The sequence below is a fragment of the Lampris incognitus genome, chromosome 10, assembly GCF_029633865.1.
Source record: "Lampris incognitus isolate fLamInc1 chromosome 10, fLamInc1.hap2, whole genome shotgun sequence".
NCBI lineage: Eukaryota > Metazoa > Chordata > Actinopteri > Lampriformes > Lampridae > Lampris > Lampris incognitus.
The window spans coordinates 37,575,391-37,592,498 of record NC_079220.1 but is presented as its reverse complement, the minus strand read 5'-3'; the positions used below and the strand labels follow the sequence as shown (position 1 = coordinate 37,592,498).

The 17,108-nt window shown below is 47.3% G+C and overlaps 1 protein-coding gene across 1 annotated transcript in view; it reads left to right on the top strand.

Annotated features, from left to right (window-relative positions):
• Positions 1-509: 509 nt before the first annotated feature.
• Positions 510-17,108, top strand: part of LOC130119453 (all-trans-retinol 13,14-reductase-like) — a 39,468-nt gene continuing 22,869 nt past the window's right edge. Inside the window, exons 1-2 of the mRNA XM_056287956.1 lie at positions 510-692; positions 2,208-2,390. Of these exons, the coding sequence (XP_056143931.1) occupies positions 533-692; positions 2,208-2,390 (343 nt within the window). The 5' untranslated portion in view covers positions 510-532. The remainder of the gene's footprint in view (positions 693-2,207; positions 2,391-17,108) is intronic.

Genomic DNA, 17,108 nt, shown 5'->3' with positions numbered 1-17,108 from the left:
ATTCTGAATACTCGAGGTCAGGTGACACCTGGGCTGTTCGCCTCGGTGGCATCACACTGAACTGCACTGAGCACATCAGAGAATATAAATCAATTACAACTTACCATGGGATAATTATGTATCTTTCCATCATAAAATATTCAAATGTAAAAAAACAAAACTATAGATATATTGCATTGCCACAATAATTATATAATCTGTCCCAACTCTGTTTAAACGAGGACATTTGTCGAATTGCAATCTGGTGCTTTGATAAACGTAATCGTTCCACTGATATGTGGGAAACCTTATCTCATTGTGTAACTGTCGAGGCGCGTTTTCGTCTCTTGCTCTTGGTAGGCGTCATTTCCCAGTAAGCTTGTCGTTGATTGGTTTATAGTGTCTGACATGAGTCGAGATGTTGCTCAAGCATGGACGGTTTTCATAGGTTGTTGAGCCAAAGGAGGCTGACCCCTTCTTAAGAAAAACAATTGGTTGAACTTTAGCAGACCTTTTTCAAACACGGAAGTGTCAGAACAGGACAGTGACAATAATGTGGCTCGCTATAGGTATAATATGTGCCACTCTCGTTATATTTCTCGTGAAATATGTCTTCACCATCTCTGGACCAAATCCTTTTGGTGTGGATAGTCGTGAGCCATTGAAACCAATAGTTCATGATCAGAAACTGAAAAATAAGACGCTCAAGCAAGGTAAGTTAAGGCACAACTGCCCGTTAATTATTTTTTTTAATTATTAATTGCAATTTTTGCTTTCGAAAACGAAACATCTTTTATGAGATTATCAAAATGTAATTTTTTATGTGTGCTCTAGTTAAATTTAAGCGTTATCGTCTCACTGTACTGATATTATACTAGCTCTGAAACGGAAGGCAGAAAGTGTGTCTCACAGCTGGAAATAAGAGTACTATGACAAATGTCATCAACGAATATGACACGCTTTGCAATCACCCTGAAAGTAGCTATTATGATCTACTGGACTGGCTTGGAGGTTGGGACATTGAGGGAATTCATTTAGAAGGTTCGAGCTCATCTCCCATCGAAAAGCTTGATTCCGTGTAAAAGCCACACTTATATAATTCTTTTATAACTAATGCACTTCTTTCCTCTACAGGTTAGAACAGCAACACAGCGTCTTTTCTAGTGTTATCCACTGTAACCCATTTGATTCTAGCGCCAAAGTTGAGTTGAACGTTTTAACGATTAACGTTGGGGAGGGCTATTCCACTTTATTGTGGGGCATTTCCCGGATTTTAACTGTAGGTAATTATGTTAATATTTAATTTTTTTGCCAAATAAATTTCAGTTTTAGTTCAGCATAGACCTAAATTAACAGTATAGACGGCGTTAAAGGCACAGCAGGGAAAATAGTATGTTCAACCTTTCCCTCTTTCCAAAATATGATAACATCACTTATGATTTTAATCCTCCAACGAACTGGTCTGACAAGCTGTTGTACTATTTTTGGGTGACGGTTTGATTCTTTGGCATTTGTGAAGTTAGTCTTACCTAATATCGATTTTGACAAATTATCCTTATCTTAAGATAGTGTTGCGTAAACTCTAGTCACCATGCCCTTTAAACACTCATGGGAATTAGAAAAACTCGCGAATCGTGAAAATTAGACAAAAATGGGGAGGGTGACCTCCTTTTTTTCACCGATTATTAAGTCATGACAAAATACATCTTGGCTAGACCTTGATCGATAATCACCTCAAGTTTTATCTTCACTCTGCATCATTCCCTCATATCTGAGTTATATAACATAATATATGACATATAGTGCTTAAGAAGAAAAGAAGAAAGCCACTTTATTTTGTCATTGTATTCTTACAACGAATTGTATTATTACAATGAATGTGTTCTCTGCATTTAGCCCGTCCTATTGTATAGGAGCAGTGGGCAGCTGCAGCACCCGGGGACCAACTCCAGTTCTTCTTTCCATTGCCTTGCTCAGGGCCACAGTATTAACCCTAACACGCATGCCTTTTTTTATGGTGGGAGGAACCCGGAGCAGCTGGAGGAAACCCACGTAGACAAGGGGAGAACATGCAAATCCATTGATAGGATGATGTTACTTTATTGACATTTTGTGGCTGAATAAACGCTTATAACTAATCATCTGCCAACCAGAGTCCTATTTAGCATTGGTATTAATGCCATCTCACAGTGTTCCACTGACTGTGTTTTTTTAAAAAACTTTCCCAGGTTTTGTGGCCAGTAAAGTACCAGAGAATGTAGATGCTATTGTCATTGGCAGTGGAATCGGTGGGCTTGGATTAGCCGTCCTGCTCTCTAAGGTCGGGAAGAAAGTTCTGGTTCTGGAGCAACATGATCGGGCAGGGGGCTGCTGTCACACATTCACTGAGAAGGGCTTTGAATTCGATGTTGGTAAGAAGACTGGTCTTTATTAATTTTGTTAGCATGTTTGTGACTCAGAAAAAAAGAAACCTTTTACATTTGGCAACCTTTTACATCTGCCATTAGATGAAAGTTATTGAGTGTTGATGTCTGCTACATTATTAACTTTTACCAGCTTCATACACCAAAAAAATTACCAGCAATTCTATTCTTAACAAAAACTTAATGGAAGTGTAATACAAAGGTTTTTTTCCCTTTGTGCATGTTTTGTCATCTGTCCTACACTTGTACATTTTAGTTGGATATCAGAATAAGTCATTCTTTTATTGGCATATGCATTACATGCACTAGGCGTTTAGCTTGGCTTTGCTGGCACAGAGAATAAAATGAGATAAAAATAAAGTAAAATCAGTAGGCATACAAAAACACAGTCATATATATTTATATATATACAGCGTTTTTTTCCAAAACCGTCAATGGTGTTGCAAGTGCTCAATTAATGAGGGGCGGAATGCATTAAAACTTTTTTCCTGTATCTGTGTTGATACATATATATATATATATATATATATACTTGCAGAGGTACCTGGCATTACAATGTTCTCACTAACACAACCAACACGATCTGATCTTTACGATATAATTGATGATGAAATATAGGATAATTTATATGATAAATGTGATAAACGAATGTCGAATAAACGAATCTTATTAACGAAAATGATCAAATGTTTATATTTCAAGCTTCTAATTTCAAGCCTCTTTGCCAATGTGTGTATTAATCGCTGCCGCCACAAATCGTCACAAAATAAGGCAAATTTCGCAAATAAATCAATTTTTTTTGTTAAAGGAAACACTCAACGGTATGGAAAGTGCTCAGCAAATGAGCAAAAAAAATCCAGTGAGTCAAGTTAAGTCTCATGAAAAAATTACTTGACTCACTGGATTTTATGTGTGTGCGCGCGTGCGTGCGTGTGTGTGTGTGCGCGTGTGTAGGGATGCCCCCCGAAACCCGGTTCTAAACGGGAACCGGTTCTAAATTAGTAAAAACCGGAGCATTTTTAAGATCTGACGTTTTCGGTTCTGCTATCGGTAGTCGGTAGGTACTCGAGAAATCATGGAGTGAGATTTATATTGTGGCAATTGTGTTTTTGAGGAATTTAAACGTCGCGAACATAATCTTGTTTGCCGTTTTCTCCATCTCTCTGTCTCTCTCTCTTACTGCGCGAGGGGCGGGGCTGTGCTGTGCTCCACACACTCGCTCACACACGCACAGACAGCTCTGCTCAAGGGCTCATCATGGCGGAGAGAACTAAACGTTCAGAAGTTTGGGTATATTTTTCAAAAGTCGATGACAACAACGCTCGTTGCCACAAGTGCAACAAATCATTTGCCAGTAAGGGTGGCAATACAAGCAATCTGTCGAAACATCTTTTGTCGAAAGATGGTATTAATCTGCAGAAATGCGGAGTTTTCCACTGCTTTGCTCGTAGTGTTCCATCCACGTCCACTGCAGGTAAGCCGTATGAGCCATAGATACGGAGTTAGCTAGGCTAATAACGAATTATTACGAATAGGCCAATAAATAAAATATAACTGCTTAGCTAATTTTTTAGCTACAAATATATATAAGCCATAGATACGGAGTTAGCTAGGCTAATAACGAATTATTACGAATAGGCCAATAAATAAAATATAATTGCTTAGCTAATTGTTTAGCTACAAATATATAAGCCATAGATACGGAGTTAGCTAGGCTAATAACGAATTATTACGAATAGGCCAATAAATAAAATATAATTGCTTAGCTAATTGTTTAGCTACAAATATATAAGCCATAGATACGGAGTTAGCTAGGCTAATAGCCGGGGAGACTATAAGTCAGGAAAGATCACGACTCCTGCCGGAGAAGGCAGATATGTTGATTTTTCTGCAGAAGAACTGTTAGGATAATGTTCTAGGTTCTTGTTTGTTTGAACTTCCGTTAGCCTTTTGCTGTAAAAATTTATTTTTAATATATATATATATATATATATTTCTTTATCTTTATCTACTTTTATTTTCTTATCTTATTTGTTGTTGTTGAATGTTGATTATAAAGTCTATAATTCAGACGCATTTAAAACATTGCTGCTGCTGTTGCTGCTGAATAAATAATATTTGTTTATACTTATATAGTTATATAATAGAATAATAAAGCAATGTCGATTCTGTTCTTAATTAAGTCTTTTTTTCTTGCATAATAATCAAAAAGAACCGATGAGTATCGATAAAGTACCGAACCGATAAGCAGTACCGATAAGAGTAGTAGTATCAATAAAATCCTAACGATATCCATCCCTATGCGTGTGTGCAGGTAAATTAGAGTAGCCACCAGAGGGCGTGTTCTTATTTATCGCTTTTTCCGCTGGTGCCGGGACGTGAACTAATTGTAGGCGCGCTCATGTTTTTTTTTGTGTGTGCTTTTTGTTCCGGTTCAGCCGTTGTGGCCATTTTAGTTCACATTTCAGTTGTTTTTAAATTGAGAAATATTTTCTTAACTTTTCAATTTGACAAAAAGTAGAACCGACAGACAACCAGCGTAATTAGTTCCATGCCAGAAATATGTACAAACAGAATAAAACAAGAAAAAACTATAAACAAAAACTACAACATATGGACCCACACATGAGCTTTACGTAATCGGGTATAATCCTTAAGAGTTTGCATACAGTTAATAGTTTTGGTTAATTTCTTATTACAGGTTTTTAAATGTAGTATAATTTGAAGATATATGCTTAGATGTTTGTTTAAATGTTATATAAGACGGTAACTTCAAACATTTCATTTTGTGAATATAGAATTTGGCTAAAATAATGAGCAAGTTAATGACATATTGTTTATTGCTGGAGAAATTAGGATTGTTGAATATCAATAACAAATCACGTTTTTTTTGTGAGTGAAATGTCCTTATCAAAATGTTTTAAGATCCAACTGGAAATCAGCCCAAAAAATTGTCACATGTACACATTGAATAAAAAAAATGTTCTAGAGTTTCCACTATATAATTACAAAAAGAGCATTTGTCTTCTATATAAGGAGTACATTTACAAATAATGGAATTGAATGGGTAATATCTATGTATAACAAATAAACATTCTTTGATTTTGTTAGGTAACATTTTTAAGGGAAAGTAAATAAGGTGTTCCATGTTCTACCATCAAGAGCTTGGTCTGTCCATTTATTTTTAAAACAGGTATTGTTCTTGGAGTAAATGACACTCTGATGAAGCTGTCATTGATTTTTTTTGTCAAAGATGGAAATTCTGTCAACAGTAATGTTATAATTGGTTAAAGTATGTTAGAATTGCAATGTGATAAGCTTATGCCAGTTGACAGTGCATTAATAACAGTACTATACTTTTTGGAGATAGGAAAACTATATTTCTCTATAAAGTCCTCATATAAATACAGAAGCCCTTCACAGTTAAATTGTTATGCTCGCGCACCAGAACCCGACCCGTGTGGCGAAACCCAAGGCAGACAGACACAGGATGACTTCAAAATCCAAAAGGTGGTTTTATTGTGGGAGGGGAATGTATGGTGCGAAAAACGTTCCGTTAGTGGGATGTGTGAATAAACTATGTGTGGTGTCCTGTGGTTTGCGTGTATAACTATGTGTGAGTGTTTTTAGCCTATGTGTGGTGCGGTATGTAAATGACCAGGAGGTGTTGAAATAATGTGCGTGCACCTGGCAAGAAAGTCCAGTCCGTGATCCAAGAGGGGTTGTCCGAGGAAGTCCGGGTCCGAGATCCAGGAAGTCAAGTCCGAAAGGAGGGGTCCAGGTAGAGAGACAAGGGGGGAGATCGCAGGAGAGGTCCGGGGAAAAACGTGAAGGTCGCTGCTGGGGACAAGGGAGACGCGGGGAGCCGTGGAAGTCGCGGAGGGAGAGTCTTGGGAGGAAACAGAGACACAAAGATAAGACACCGGGGAATAAACAGAATGCAAGGAACGCTGGAGGGCTTGTCAGAACTTTACCGCAGGGTTCAGTACGTCGAAGCACGGAGTGGTGTTCTGGGAGACTTCTTGTAGAGGGCTGCCTGATTGCCGCAGGTGTGCCAGATGGATGATGGCAAACACCTGGTGCAGTGCAGCTCTCGTCTCCTCAGAGCGCGAGCCGAGCGCTCGGATGTTTCCGGCACGTCCGAGCTGAGGGAGTGGCTTGAACGTGCCGGGGAGGCAGCTCGGGGCGGTGTAACCACAACAGGACCCCCCCTCCTACGGGAGACACCGGACGACCGTCCGATGGCGTTGGGCTGGGCCCGATAGAACTCCAGGAGTGCGGGGTCAGCCAGGTAGGACCGAGGAACCCAGCTGCGGTCCTCGGGCTCATAGCCAACCCAGTCCACCAGGTATTGGTACCCACGCCCCTGGCGGCGTACGGCGAGCAGCCGATCGACATCCCAGACCATGGTCACCACCGTCGAGGACCCTGGGGGGGTGGAGTAGCTAGAACAGGGGGAGACAGGGGGCTGGAGGCTACCGGTTTGAGGCGCGAGACATGGAAGACGGGATGGATCTTGAGTGAGGTGGGGAGATGGAGACGCACCGCCGATGGGTTGACGATGCGGTCGATGGTGTAGGGACCGACGTAGCGGGGAGCTAGCTTCCGGTTGAGGGTAGGGAGGGGCAGGTCCCGGGCCAGGAGCTATACCCTCTGGCCAGGTCGATAAGCTTGGGCCGGCACTCTCCGCCGGTTGGCGCTGCGCCGGGCCCGCTCTGTAGCTCGCAACAGAGCGGCCCGGGCGGTCTTCCAAACGCGCCGACATCGGCGGAGATGAGCCCTCGTGGAAGGGACCGCCACCTCCAACTCCTGATGGGGGAAACAGAGGGGTTGATAGCCAAGGGAACACTCGAAGGGGGACAAACCGGTAGCCGAACTCTCCATGGAGTTGAGCGAGTACTCCACTCAGGGCAGGTACTTGCTCCAGGAGGCGGGGTTGCTGGTGGTAACGCAACGCAAAGCCGCCTCCGGGGCTTGATTGGCCCGCTTTGCCTGCCCATTGGTCTGGGGGTGATACGCGGAGGAGAGGCTGACCGTGGCCCCAATCCCCTTACAGAAGGCCTGCCACACCTTAGAAGTGAACTGGGGACCACGGTCAGAGACAATGTCCAGGGGAATCCCATGGGGTCGGACGACGTGGGAGACGAGAAGGTCCGCCGTCTCGGCTGCAGAGGGGAGTTTGGTGAGGGCAACAAAGTGGACGGCCTTGGAAAACCGGTCGACAATGGTCAGAATGGTGTCATTGCCTTGGGACACGGGGAGGCCAGTTACAAAGTCCAAGGCAATGTGGGTCCAAGGTCGGCCGGGGACAGGAAGGGGGCGCAAGAGACCTGCTGGAGGGCGATGGAGAGCCTTGCTGCGGGCGCAGGCAGCCACGAACTCTCTGGTGTCTGCCCCCATGGTGGGCCACCAGAAACCCCTGCGGATGAAGGCCGCCGTTCGGTGGACACCGGGGTGGCAGGCAAAACGGCTGGAGTGGCCCCACTCCAGCACCTGGGGCCGGACAGAGGGAGGCACAAATAGCCGGTTCCGGGGTCCATTGCCTGGGTCGGGCTGGGCCCTTCTCACCATCGATTCGATGGCCCAGGTGATGACACCCACCACCCGGGCCGGGGGAAGGATGGTGTCTGGGGCGTCAGGGGACCCCTCGGGAAACAGACGGGAGAGGGCGTCTGCCCTGACATTCTTGCTGCCTGGGCGGTAGGTGAGGGTGAAGTCGAACCGGCTGAAGAAGAGAGCCCGGCGCGCCTGCCTGGGGTTGAGCCTCTTAGCCGTCTGCACGTAGGTCAGGTTCTTGTGATCGGACCATACGATGAACGGCTGCCCTGCTCCCTCCAGCCAGTGTCTCCACTCTAGGGCGGCGTGGACCGCCAGCAACTCCCTGTTGTCGATGTTATAGTTCTCCGCAGGACTGAAACGCCGGGAGAAGGCGCACGGGTGGATCTTCTGGTCCTCCTTCGACCGCTGGGAGAGGATGGCTCCGATGCCCTTGTCCGATGCGTCCACCTCCACGATGAACTGCCTGGACGGGTCCGGGTGGGCGAGCACCGGAGCCGTTGTGAACAGCCTCTTCAGGGCCGAGAAGGCGGCCTCTGCCTCCGAGGTCCAGGAGAAGGGGCGGAGGTGAGTGCAGTGAGGGGGGCAGCCACACGGCTGAACCCCCTGATGAAGCGCCGGTAGAAGTTTGCAAACCCCAGGAAGCGCTGGAGTTGCGACCTGTTAGTGGGCCGTGCCCACTCCTCTACCGCTCGGGTCTTCCTGGGGTCGGTGCGGACGAGCCCCTTCTCCACGATGTGGCCAAGGAACTCCACGGAAGCGGAGTGGAACACACGCTCCTCGGCTTTCACGAAGAGCCTGTTCTTCAGCAGCCGTTGGAGGACCAGGTGGGCATGCTGGTGGTGTTCCTCCTCAGTCCTGGAGAACACGAGGATGTCATCCAGGTACACCACCGCGAACGTGTTCAGCATGTCCCGGAGCACGTCGTTGACCAACGCCTGGAAGACGGCCGGGGCGTTGGTGAGGCCGAAGGGCATAACGAGGTACTCGAAATGCCCTAGGTGGGTGTTGAAGGCCGTCTTCCATTCATCCCCTTCCCAGATGCACAACAGGTGGTACGCGCTGCGCAGGTCTAGCTTGGTGAACACCGTGGCGTGAGCGAGTAGCTCGAACGTGGAACTCATAAGGGGGAGTGGATATTTATTTTTCACCGTGATGTCATTTAACATTCAATAATCTATGCAACGCCTCAGGCTGCCCTCCTTCTTTGCCACAAAAAGAAGCCCGCTGCCACCGGGGAAGACGAGGGCCTTATGATTCCTGAGGCCAGGGACTGATATAATTGCGCATAGCCTCCTTCTCCGTGACGGAGAGGTTATACAACCAACCAGTGGGAAGGGCGGACCCGGGAAAGAGATCTATGGCGCAATCATAGAGACGGTGAGGGGGGAGGGAAAGTGCACTGTCCTTACTAAATACAGGGGCTAAATCGTGATAAATGGGAGGAACACCAGTGAGATCCGTGGGAGGAGGCACGGGTCTGAGGCCACTGGACGGGGAGTGGGCGGAGCGAAGGCGGTTGGCATGACACGCAACGCGCCAACCAAAATCCGCCCAGTAGACCAAGAGATGTAGGGATCGTGCCGTTCCAACCACGGTCTTCCTAAAACCAGGGGCGCGCAAAACCAAAAAACGCATAGCTTCCACGTGATTACCCGAAAGAGTGAGGGAAGCAGTGCTGTGTGTGATCTTACCAAGTGAACGACCAACTAGGGCTTTGGCTGTGAGGGGTGTGTCTAGGGGGACGAGTGGAATGCCGGCCTGCCGGGCCAGCGAGATGTCCATCAAACACTCGTCCGCCCCCGAATCCAGGAGTGCACCAATAGAGAGTGAGTCGTTACCCCAGGTGAGAGTGACCGGGAAAAGCTGGTTGTGCTCCTTCTTGGGCTGGGGCTGAGGAAGGGTCGTCAGGCTCACTAGGACACCCCTCGCTAGTGAGCCGGGTCTTTTGGGCGAGTCGGGCAGGCCTTGATGTAGTGGCTAGTGGCCCGACCTCCCGCAGTAGAGGCAGAGGTGGTCACGCATCCTCTGCTCCCTAACCTCCAGCGGGAGCCGTGACCGACCCAACTGCATGGGCTCCTCCTCCGGCCTGGATCCAGAAGCCACCCAGGGTTGCTAGGGGGAGTGTGAGGGTAGAGAGAGCCGACGGGACACTGACCCAGGGAAGGCACCGGTAGAACGGACGGGGGTTGGTCTATGGGAGGGGCCAGTGCGCGGGGGGCGTTCCTGGCGCCGCTCCCGCAGCCGTTCGTCCATCAGGAGGGCGACGAGCTCGTTGAAGGAGGCAGGGCGGTCCCGAACGATGAGATCTTTGATGGGCTCGCTCAGCCCCCTCCTGTACGCGCTCTTGAGCGAAGTGTCATCCCACCCACTGTCTGCCGCGAGTATCCTCACCTCCAAGGTATAATCTGCCACCGACCTGGCTCCCTGCTGGATGGAATGGAGGCGGCTGGCAGCGTCCTGCCCGTCAGCTGGGTGGTCAAACACCAGATTGAACTCGTGGCGGAAGGCACCATAGTCCGAGGCGAGCCGCTCGGTATGGCCAACCGCCGCTATGGCCCAGCTGAGGGCTTTGCCGGTGAGGAGGGACATAAGGGCTACCTTGGTCTCTCCTGTCCTATACCTGGCTGGTGTTTGAACAGGAGCTCACACTGACCAAGGAAACCCCTGCACAGCTCGAACTCCCCACCGAAGGCCTTGGGGCAGGGAAGGTTAGGCTCGCACCGGGGGTCCACTGGGGGTTGACTCGGAGGAGGGGGAACGTCGGGACCAGGAACGGGGAAACCGGAGGCCGAGCTGGGGCTAGAGACCAGGGCCAGAGCAGGGTGGTCGCTCATCCTGGAGGCCGCTGTTGAGCGTGCAGCGATCTGCGCGGAGAGGGCGTCTAACGCGCTCGTCTCTGAGTGGAGAGAGGCAAGTTGGCAGCTGTGACTTCTTACTACTGCCTCTAGGGGGACGGGGCTCTGGGGCGTCACAGGGACCGTCTGCTCCTTGGGTTTGCCTGGGTCCATAATGGCCCCGACGTTCTGTTATGCTCGCGCACCAGAACCCGACCCGTGTGGCGAAACCCAAGGCAGACAGACACAGGATGACTTCAAAATCCAAAAGGTGGTTTTATTGTGGGAGGGGAATGTATGGTGCGAAAAACGTTCTGTTAGTGGGATGTGTGAATAAACTATGTGTGGCGTCCCGTGGTTTGCGTGTATAACTATGTGTGAGTGTTTTTAGCCTATGTGTGGTGCGGTATGTAAATGACCAGGAGGTGTTGAAATAATGTGCGTGCACCTGGCAAGAAAGTCCAGTCCGTGATCCAAGAGGGGTTGTCCGAGGAAGTCCGAGTCCGAAAGGAGGGGTCCAGGTAGAGGGACAAGGGGGGAGATCGCAGGAGAGGTCCGGGGAAAAACGTGAAGGTCGCTGGGGACAAGGGAGACGCGGGGAGCCTTGGAAGTCGCGGAGGGAGAGTCTTGGGAGGAAACAGAGACACGAGGATAAGACACCGGGGAATAAACAGAATGCAAGGAACGCTGGAGGGCTTGTCAGAACTTTACCGCAGGGTTCAGTACGTCGAAGCACGGAGTGGTGTTCTGGGAGACTTCTTGTAGAGGGCTGCCTGATTGCCGCAGGTGTGCCTGATGGATGATGGCAAACACCTGGTGCAGTGCAGCTCTCGTCTCCTCAGAGCGCGAGCCGAGCGCTCGGATGTTTCCGGCACGTCCGAGCTGGGGGAGTGGCTTGAACGTGCCGGGGAGGCAGCTCGGGGCGGTGTAACCACAACATAAATAGCTGTTTTACAAGTAGAATGTTAGTGTTAAACCAATTTTCAAAAAATAACGATTTGTTTCTGTACGTGACATTGTCATTATTCCATAAGAAAACATTTATGAGAACAGTTGTCTTTATATAGAACGGACTAACACAAGAGCTTGCTTGTGAAAGTTTGAGAGTCTGATAGGAAGTTTACCAACAGCATATGGGCACATTAATAAAAAATTAAGACCACCTACTATTTTAAACAGAAAGTTTAGGATGATATTCCACATGCTCACAGGGGCTTTTAGAAATATTTTGATCCAGTTAATTTTGATAATATGGTTAAGTGATGAAAAGTCCAACACATTAAAAGCACCCTCTATTAGAGATATAGACATAACCTCCTTTTTAACCCTGTATGTCTTATTTTTCCAAACAAAGTTAAAAAGAAGCCTGTCTAAACAAGGGGTTTTATGTTTGGTGACCTCAAGGGAGGAAAAGACATAATAGGCTCTCGAAAGGCCGTCTGCCTTGCTTAGTAGTACTCTACCATAGAGAGATAAATCTCTGGCTAACCAAGAATTGAATTTAACTTTAATAGAATGAATTACTGGGTCCAAATTACTGTGCATCAAATGTTTACCATCCTTAGTGATTATAATTCCCATATAGTATAGTGTATCTTTTACTGGGATACAGCATATCTCTGTGTCTGCAATGTCTTTTAAAGCAAGTACTTCACACTTGTTTAAATTAAGATTTAAACCAGATATATCAGAAAAGTTTGTGATGACAGATAAGGCTTGGGAGACTTCAGTTTTACTTTCAAAAATTAAGTAGTATCACCAGCTAGTTGTGATATTTTTATTTCCCTACCATAAAAATTAATACCTTTAAAGGGATGTTGCGTTATTAATAAATTAAGAATTTGGCCTGCCAGTAAAAAAAAGGTAAGGAGAGATGGGACAGCCCTGACGAATCCGTCTTTATGTCAAATCTAGGTGATGTACCATAAGGGAGTTTGACGGAGCGGTTGTTACCACTGTATAAGGTTTTGATTGCCTTAATAAAAAAGTCACCGAATTTGAAAAAATGTAGGGTATCAAAAATAAATTTGTGGGACACCGTATCAAATGCTTTTTGAAAATCCAAAAATAACATTGACGGACTGCCATCAAGTAAATCTTTATAATTAACTAGGTCAATAACTAGACAAATATTATTTGAGATATGACGGCCACCTATGAATCCACATTGCGATTCATGAATTATTTTATTTGGGCCAGTCTTTAGACACTTCGCTAATATAGAGGCAATAATTTTATAATCATTGTTAAGAAGAGTAATTGGTCTCCAGTTATCAATGAGTAAGGGATCTTTCTTTGTTTTGGGAATCAGAGTGAAGTCTTTGCCTTAACAACATTCTTCTTTACATATAGCCTCATTATAAACAGCGAGTAAACATTTTGCAATTTGGTTGGCAAAAACTTTATAAAATTCAGAGGTAAGCCCATCATTGCCTGGTGATTTATTGGTTTTTAGATCTTTTAGATCTTTTATTTCTAGAACGACTTTAGAATCGGTCCAGAAGTACTCGTCGGCATCAGCGTATCCAAGTTCTTCTTTCAGTACATTGCTGGTTTTCACTGAGACGACTGCAGCTGTTAGCTCTAGTCTTGGGATTGTGGTGACCTTCGTGGGAGCAACTCGTGATTTTGCCATGACTAGGGCGCAGTGAACGTCTCCTTCATTTCTGAGTCGCAGATATGAACACTGTCCATAGCCAGTCGTGCTTGCATCGGAGTAGTGGTGTAACTCCTGTCTGGTGACCCTCCCAAAGTTTGCAGGTGCATAGCTCCGGGGAATGTCCAGCTTCTCCATGTTGGTAAGGTCATTTTTCCATCTCTCCCACCTTGGGCGAAGTTCATCAGTCAGAGGATCATCCCAACCCGTTCCATGTCTGCACATTTCCTGCAGTACTCCCTTTCCGACTAGCAAGAATGGGGCGACAAACCCTAGGGGGTCATACAAGGAGGCAACCGTAGACAGTATACCTCGGCGTGTTGCAGGTTGATCCTTGAGATTGACGTTGAACTTCAAGCAGTCTGACTCGATGTGCCATTGGATCCCCAACGCTCTTTCTGAAGGTAGGTCATCCAAGGTAAGGTTAAGATCTTTGATTTCTGATGCACGTTCAGATGACGGTATGCTTTCTATTACAGCTCTGTCGTTGGACACAAGTTTGTGGAGTCTAAGGCCACCCAGGGCACAAAGTTCTCTGGCTTCTCGAGCGAGCTGAATAGCCTTCTCTGTACTGTCCATACTTGCGAGACCGTCATCGACATAAACGTCTCTCAGAATGAACTGTGAACCTAGGGGGTATAGGTCTCTGTTCTCAGTAGCCAGGTACTTCAAGCCGTAGTTTGCGCAACCAGGCGATGAGGCAGCACCGAAGATATGCACCCTCATTCGGTACTCTTGAGGTTGCGTGCTGAGATCTCCTTTCTTCCACCACAGGAAGCGCGGGTAATCCTGATCCGTCTCGCTCACGTGAAATTGGTGAAACATCTTTTCTATGTCGCACATCAACGCAGTAGAATGCAGTCGGAAGCGAAGGAGAACACCATTGAAATTGTTCATCAAGTCGGGTCCGGTGAGCAGATGATCGTTTAGACTGGTTCCCTTGTATTTGGCAGAGCAGTCGAATACCACGCGTAGTTTGTCTGGCTTCTTGGCGTGGTAGACACCATGATGAGGTATGTACCATTTTTCTCCTTCCTTCCCATCATCATGTACTTCCTCTGCGTCACCCTTTTCTATGACATCCTCCATGAACTTGATGTACTGTTCTTTGTATCTTTCATCCTTTGACAGCTTCCTCTTCAGATGGCTGAGACGAACGATGGCAAGCTGTTTGTTGTCAGGTAGGTTGGGTCTCTCCTTAAAAGGTAAGGGCATTTCGTAGTGACCTTGACTGTTCTTCTGGATGCCGTTTTTGAGTTTGTCCAGGAACAAGATATCTTCCTGGGACACTGTCTTTTCATCCTCCTTGGCATCTTTGAAGTCGGTCTCCAGAATGCGAAAGCATCTGCAGGGGTGACTGGCGGGAGCTCCTTCATAGCTACCCGGAAACACTGTCTCGCCACGCTTGGAGTGTCAAGGCACGGTGAAGAGCAACCCACGATGCTCCATCCAAGGTCGGTTCGGATTGCGTACGGCTCTTCATTTCCTCCTGCTATTACATCTCTTGGTGCCATTGCCCTCGCACAGTTGTATCCTATTAAAAGACCAATATCACAATCTTGCAGCGGTGGAATCTCGTCTATGACTGCGGAGAGATGATTCCATTGTCTGGCTGTTTCACTTGTGGGAATGTGGGCGCGGTTCACCGGTATACAGTCCTTAGCGTAGGCAGGAGGAAGGTCGATGTGGAGGGAAGATCTGTAACCGCGCACACGAAGCCCCGAGACTCGTTGGCTTTTCACGATGGTGTCACGTCCTATCATTGTCATTAACTTCAGTTTCACTGGTCAGGACTCTGCCTTTAGAGCGCTGCTCACTTCCTGGTCGACGAATGTGGTGTCACTCTGTGTATCCAGCAGGGCGTAGACAAGTTTTTCTGTTCCTGAGTTGTTCTTGGACGACACCCATACGGGCACAATCATCGATGTGTTGGTAGACTGTCCAGTCGTGACGGCATGTGACATTGCAGTCGCGGCAGCTTCTGATTCATTAGCGTTGCTTGGGGGAGTGTTTTCCCGAGCTGCAGACGGTTCCCTTTTCACGTGGTTGTCACTGTGAAGACAGGTGGGGTGTTTGCCTTTGCAGGTGTCGCAGGTATGTCTATGTCGACAGTCCTTCGTGCTGTGGCCGGGTTTGGTGCAGCCATAGCAGAGCTTGTTCTCTTTCACGAATTCTCTTCTCTCCTCCAGAGTCTTGGCGATGAACTTGGGACATGCATGTAGCCCGTGTTGACTGTCTTGGCAGAACGCACAGGGGGTTTTTTTCTTTCCGCTGGCTGGCTTTTGCTTGTCACTGTTCGTTTCAGTTTGCGTACTCAGAACACTCGCCTTGTTCCTCTTAGGGTCCCTGTTATTCGGTTTTGCTGTGCTAGACTCGGAGTTGCGTAAGGCATAAGGTGAGGTGATCGGATTGCATGCGATCGCTGCCTCCTTTGCCATGAAGGTGGTGAAGTCCTTGAAGCTGGGGAATTCTTGATTCCTGTCCAAGGCTTCCGTAGCCTTCCTGTTCCATCGAGATGCTGCCCAGTCTGGCAGTTTGTGGACCAGCTTCATGTTCTCTTCACAGTCGTTCAATATTTCGAGGCTCTTCACATGAGACATTGCGTCTTGGCAGGCGTTCAAGAAGTCGGAAAAGTCTCTAAGTCCCTCTGCATCCCTTGGTTGGATTTTTGGCCACTTTGTGAGCCTGTCTCTGAAGGCTCTCTGTATGACGAAGGCTTGTCCGTATCGGTGATTCAGTTTGCTCCATGCGTCCTTGTAAGACTCGCCGTCGTTTCTGTAGAAGGTCCCTTCCAGTGTCTTACGAGCTGGGCCGCCTACATATTTCCTCAAGTAGTAAAGCTTGTCTGCTGAGGAGATGGCCTTTGAGTCAATGAGTGACATGAATGAAGTTCTCCACTCAATGAACTGAATGGGGTCGCCATTAAATACCGATGGCTCTGGCACTGGAAGTCTATTCAGGGCTATACTATCTTGGAGGGCCCGGGCGAGGGACGACACGTTTATGTCAGGTGACGATGCCGTTATATTGAGGGTTTGGTTGCTGGTAGCTGGGGAGCCGTGAAGATTTCTTTCAGGATCATTAGAGTGGACACTGCCGCCCTGTGATGTTCCCTGGTTATAGACTTGAAGTCTGGCCCGTGCAGCCCTTAAGTCCTTTTCTGCCTGTAGACATTCAAGAGCGCGTTTTTCAACTTCACCTTTGTTGCTCCTCTAGCGTCCTTTGTTGCTCCTCTAGTGTCCTTTGTTGCTCCTCCAAACGTTGTATCTTCTCCCTTTGCTTATCTTCTTCAAGCAACCCTTCGAACTCTGCTTCCTTTGCTGCAAGCTCTGCTGCCGCGTCCACACGTTTGACTGTTAAAGTGCTGCCTTCGTGGCTGTGGACTGACTTTGACACTCTTGAGACAGTGGATCCATAGATTGAGCGCGCATAGCCGCCCTTGAGTAGCTCCTTGAGACGTCGTTGTGCTTGTTCTGCATCAAAATCTAAATCGATGTCTACAATCCTCTCGTAGGCGATTTTCTTAATCTCTGTTGTAGCTGCCTCACATGCATCAACACCGCTTCTCATTTCGGCTGAGGGTGTGAAGTGACCTCGTATGTCATTATAGGTGTTCAACACAGCCTCTTTACCCTTCTCCAAAGTATCAAGCAGAGA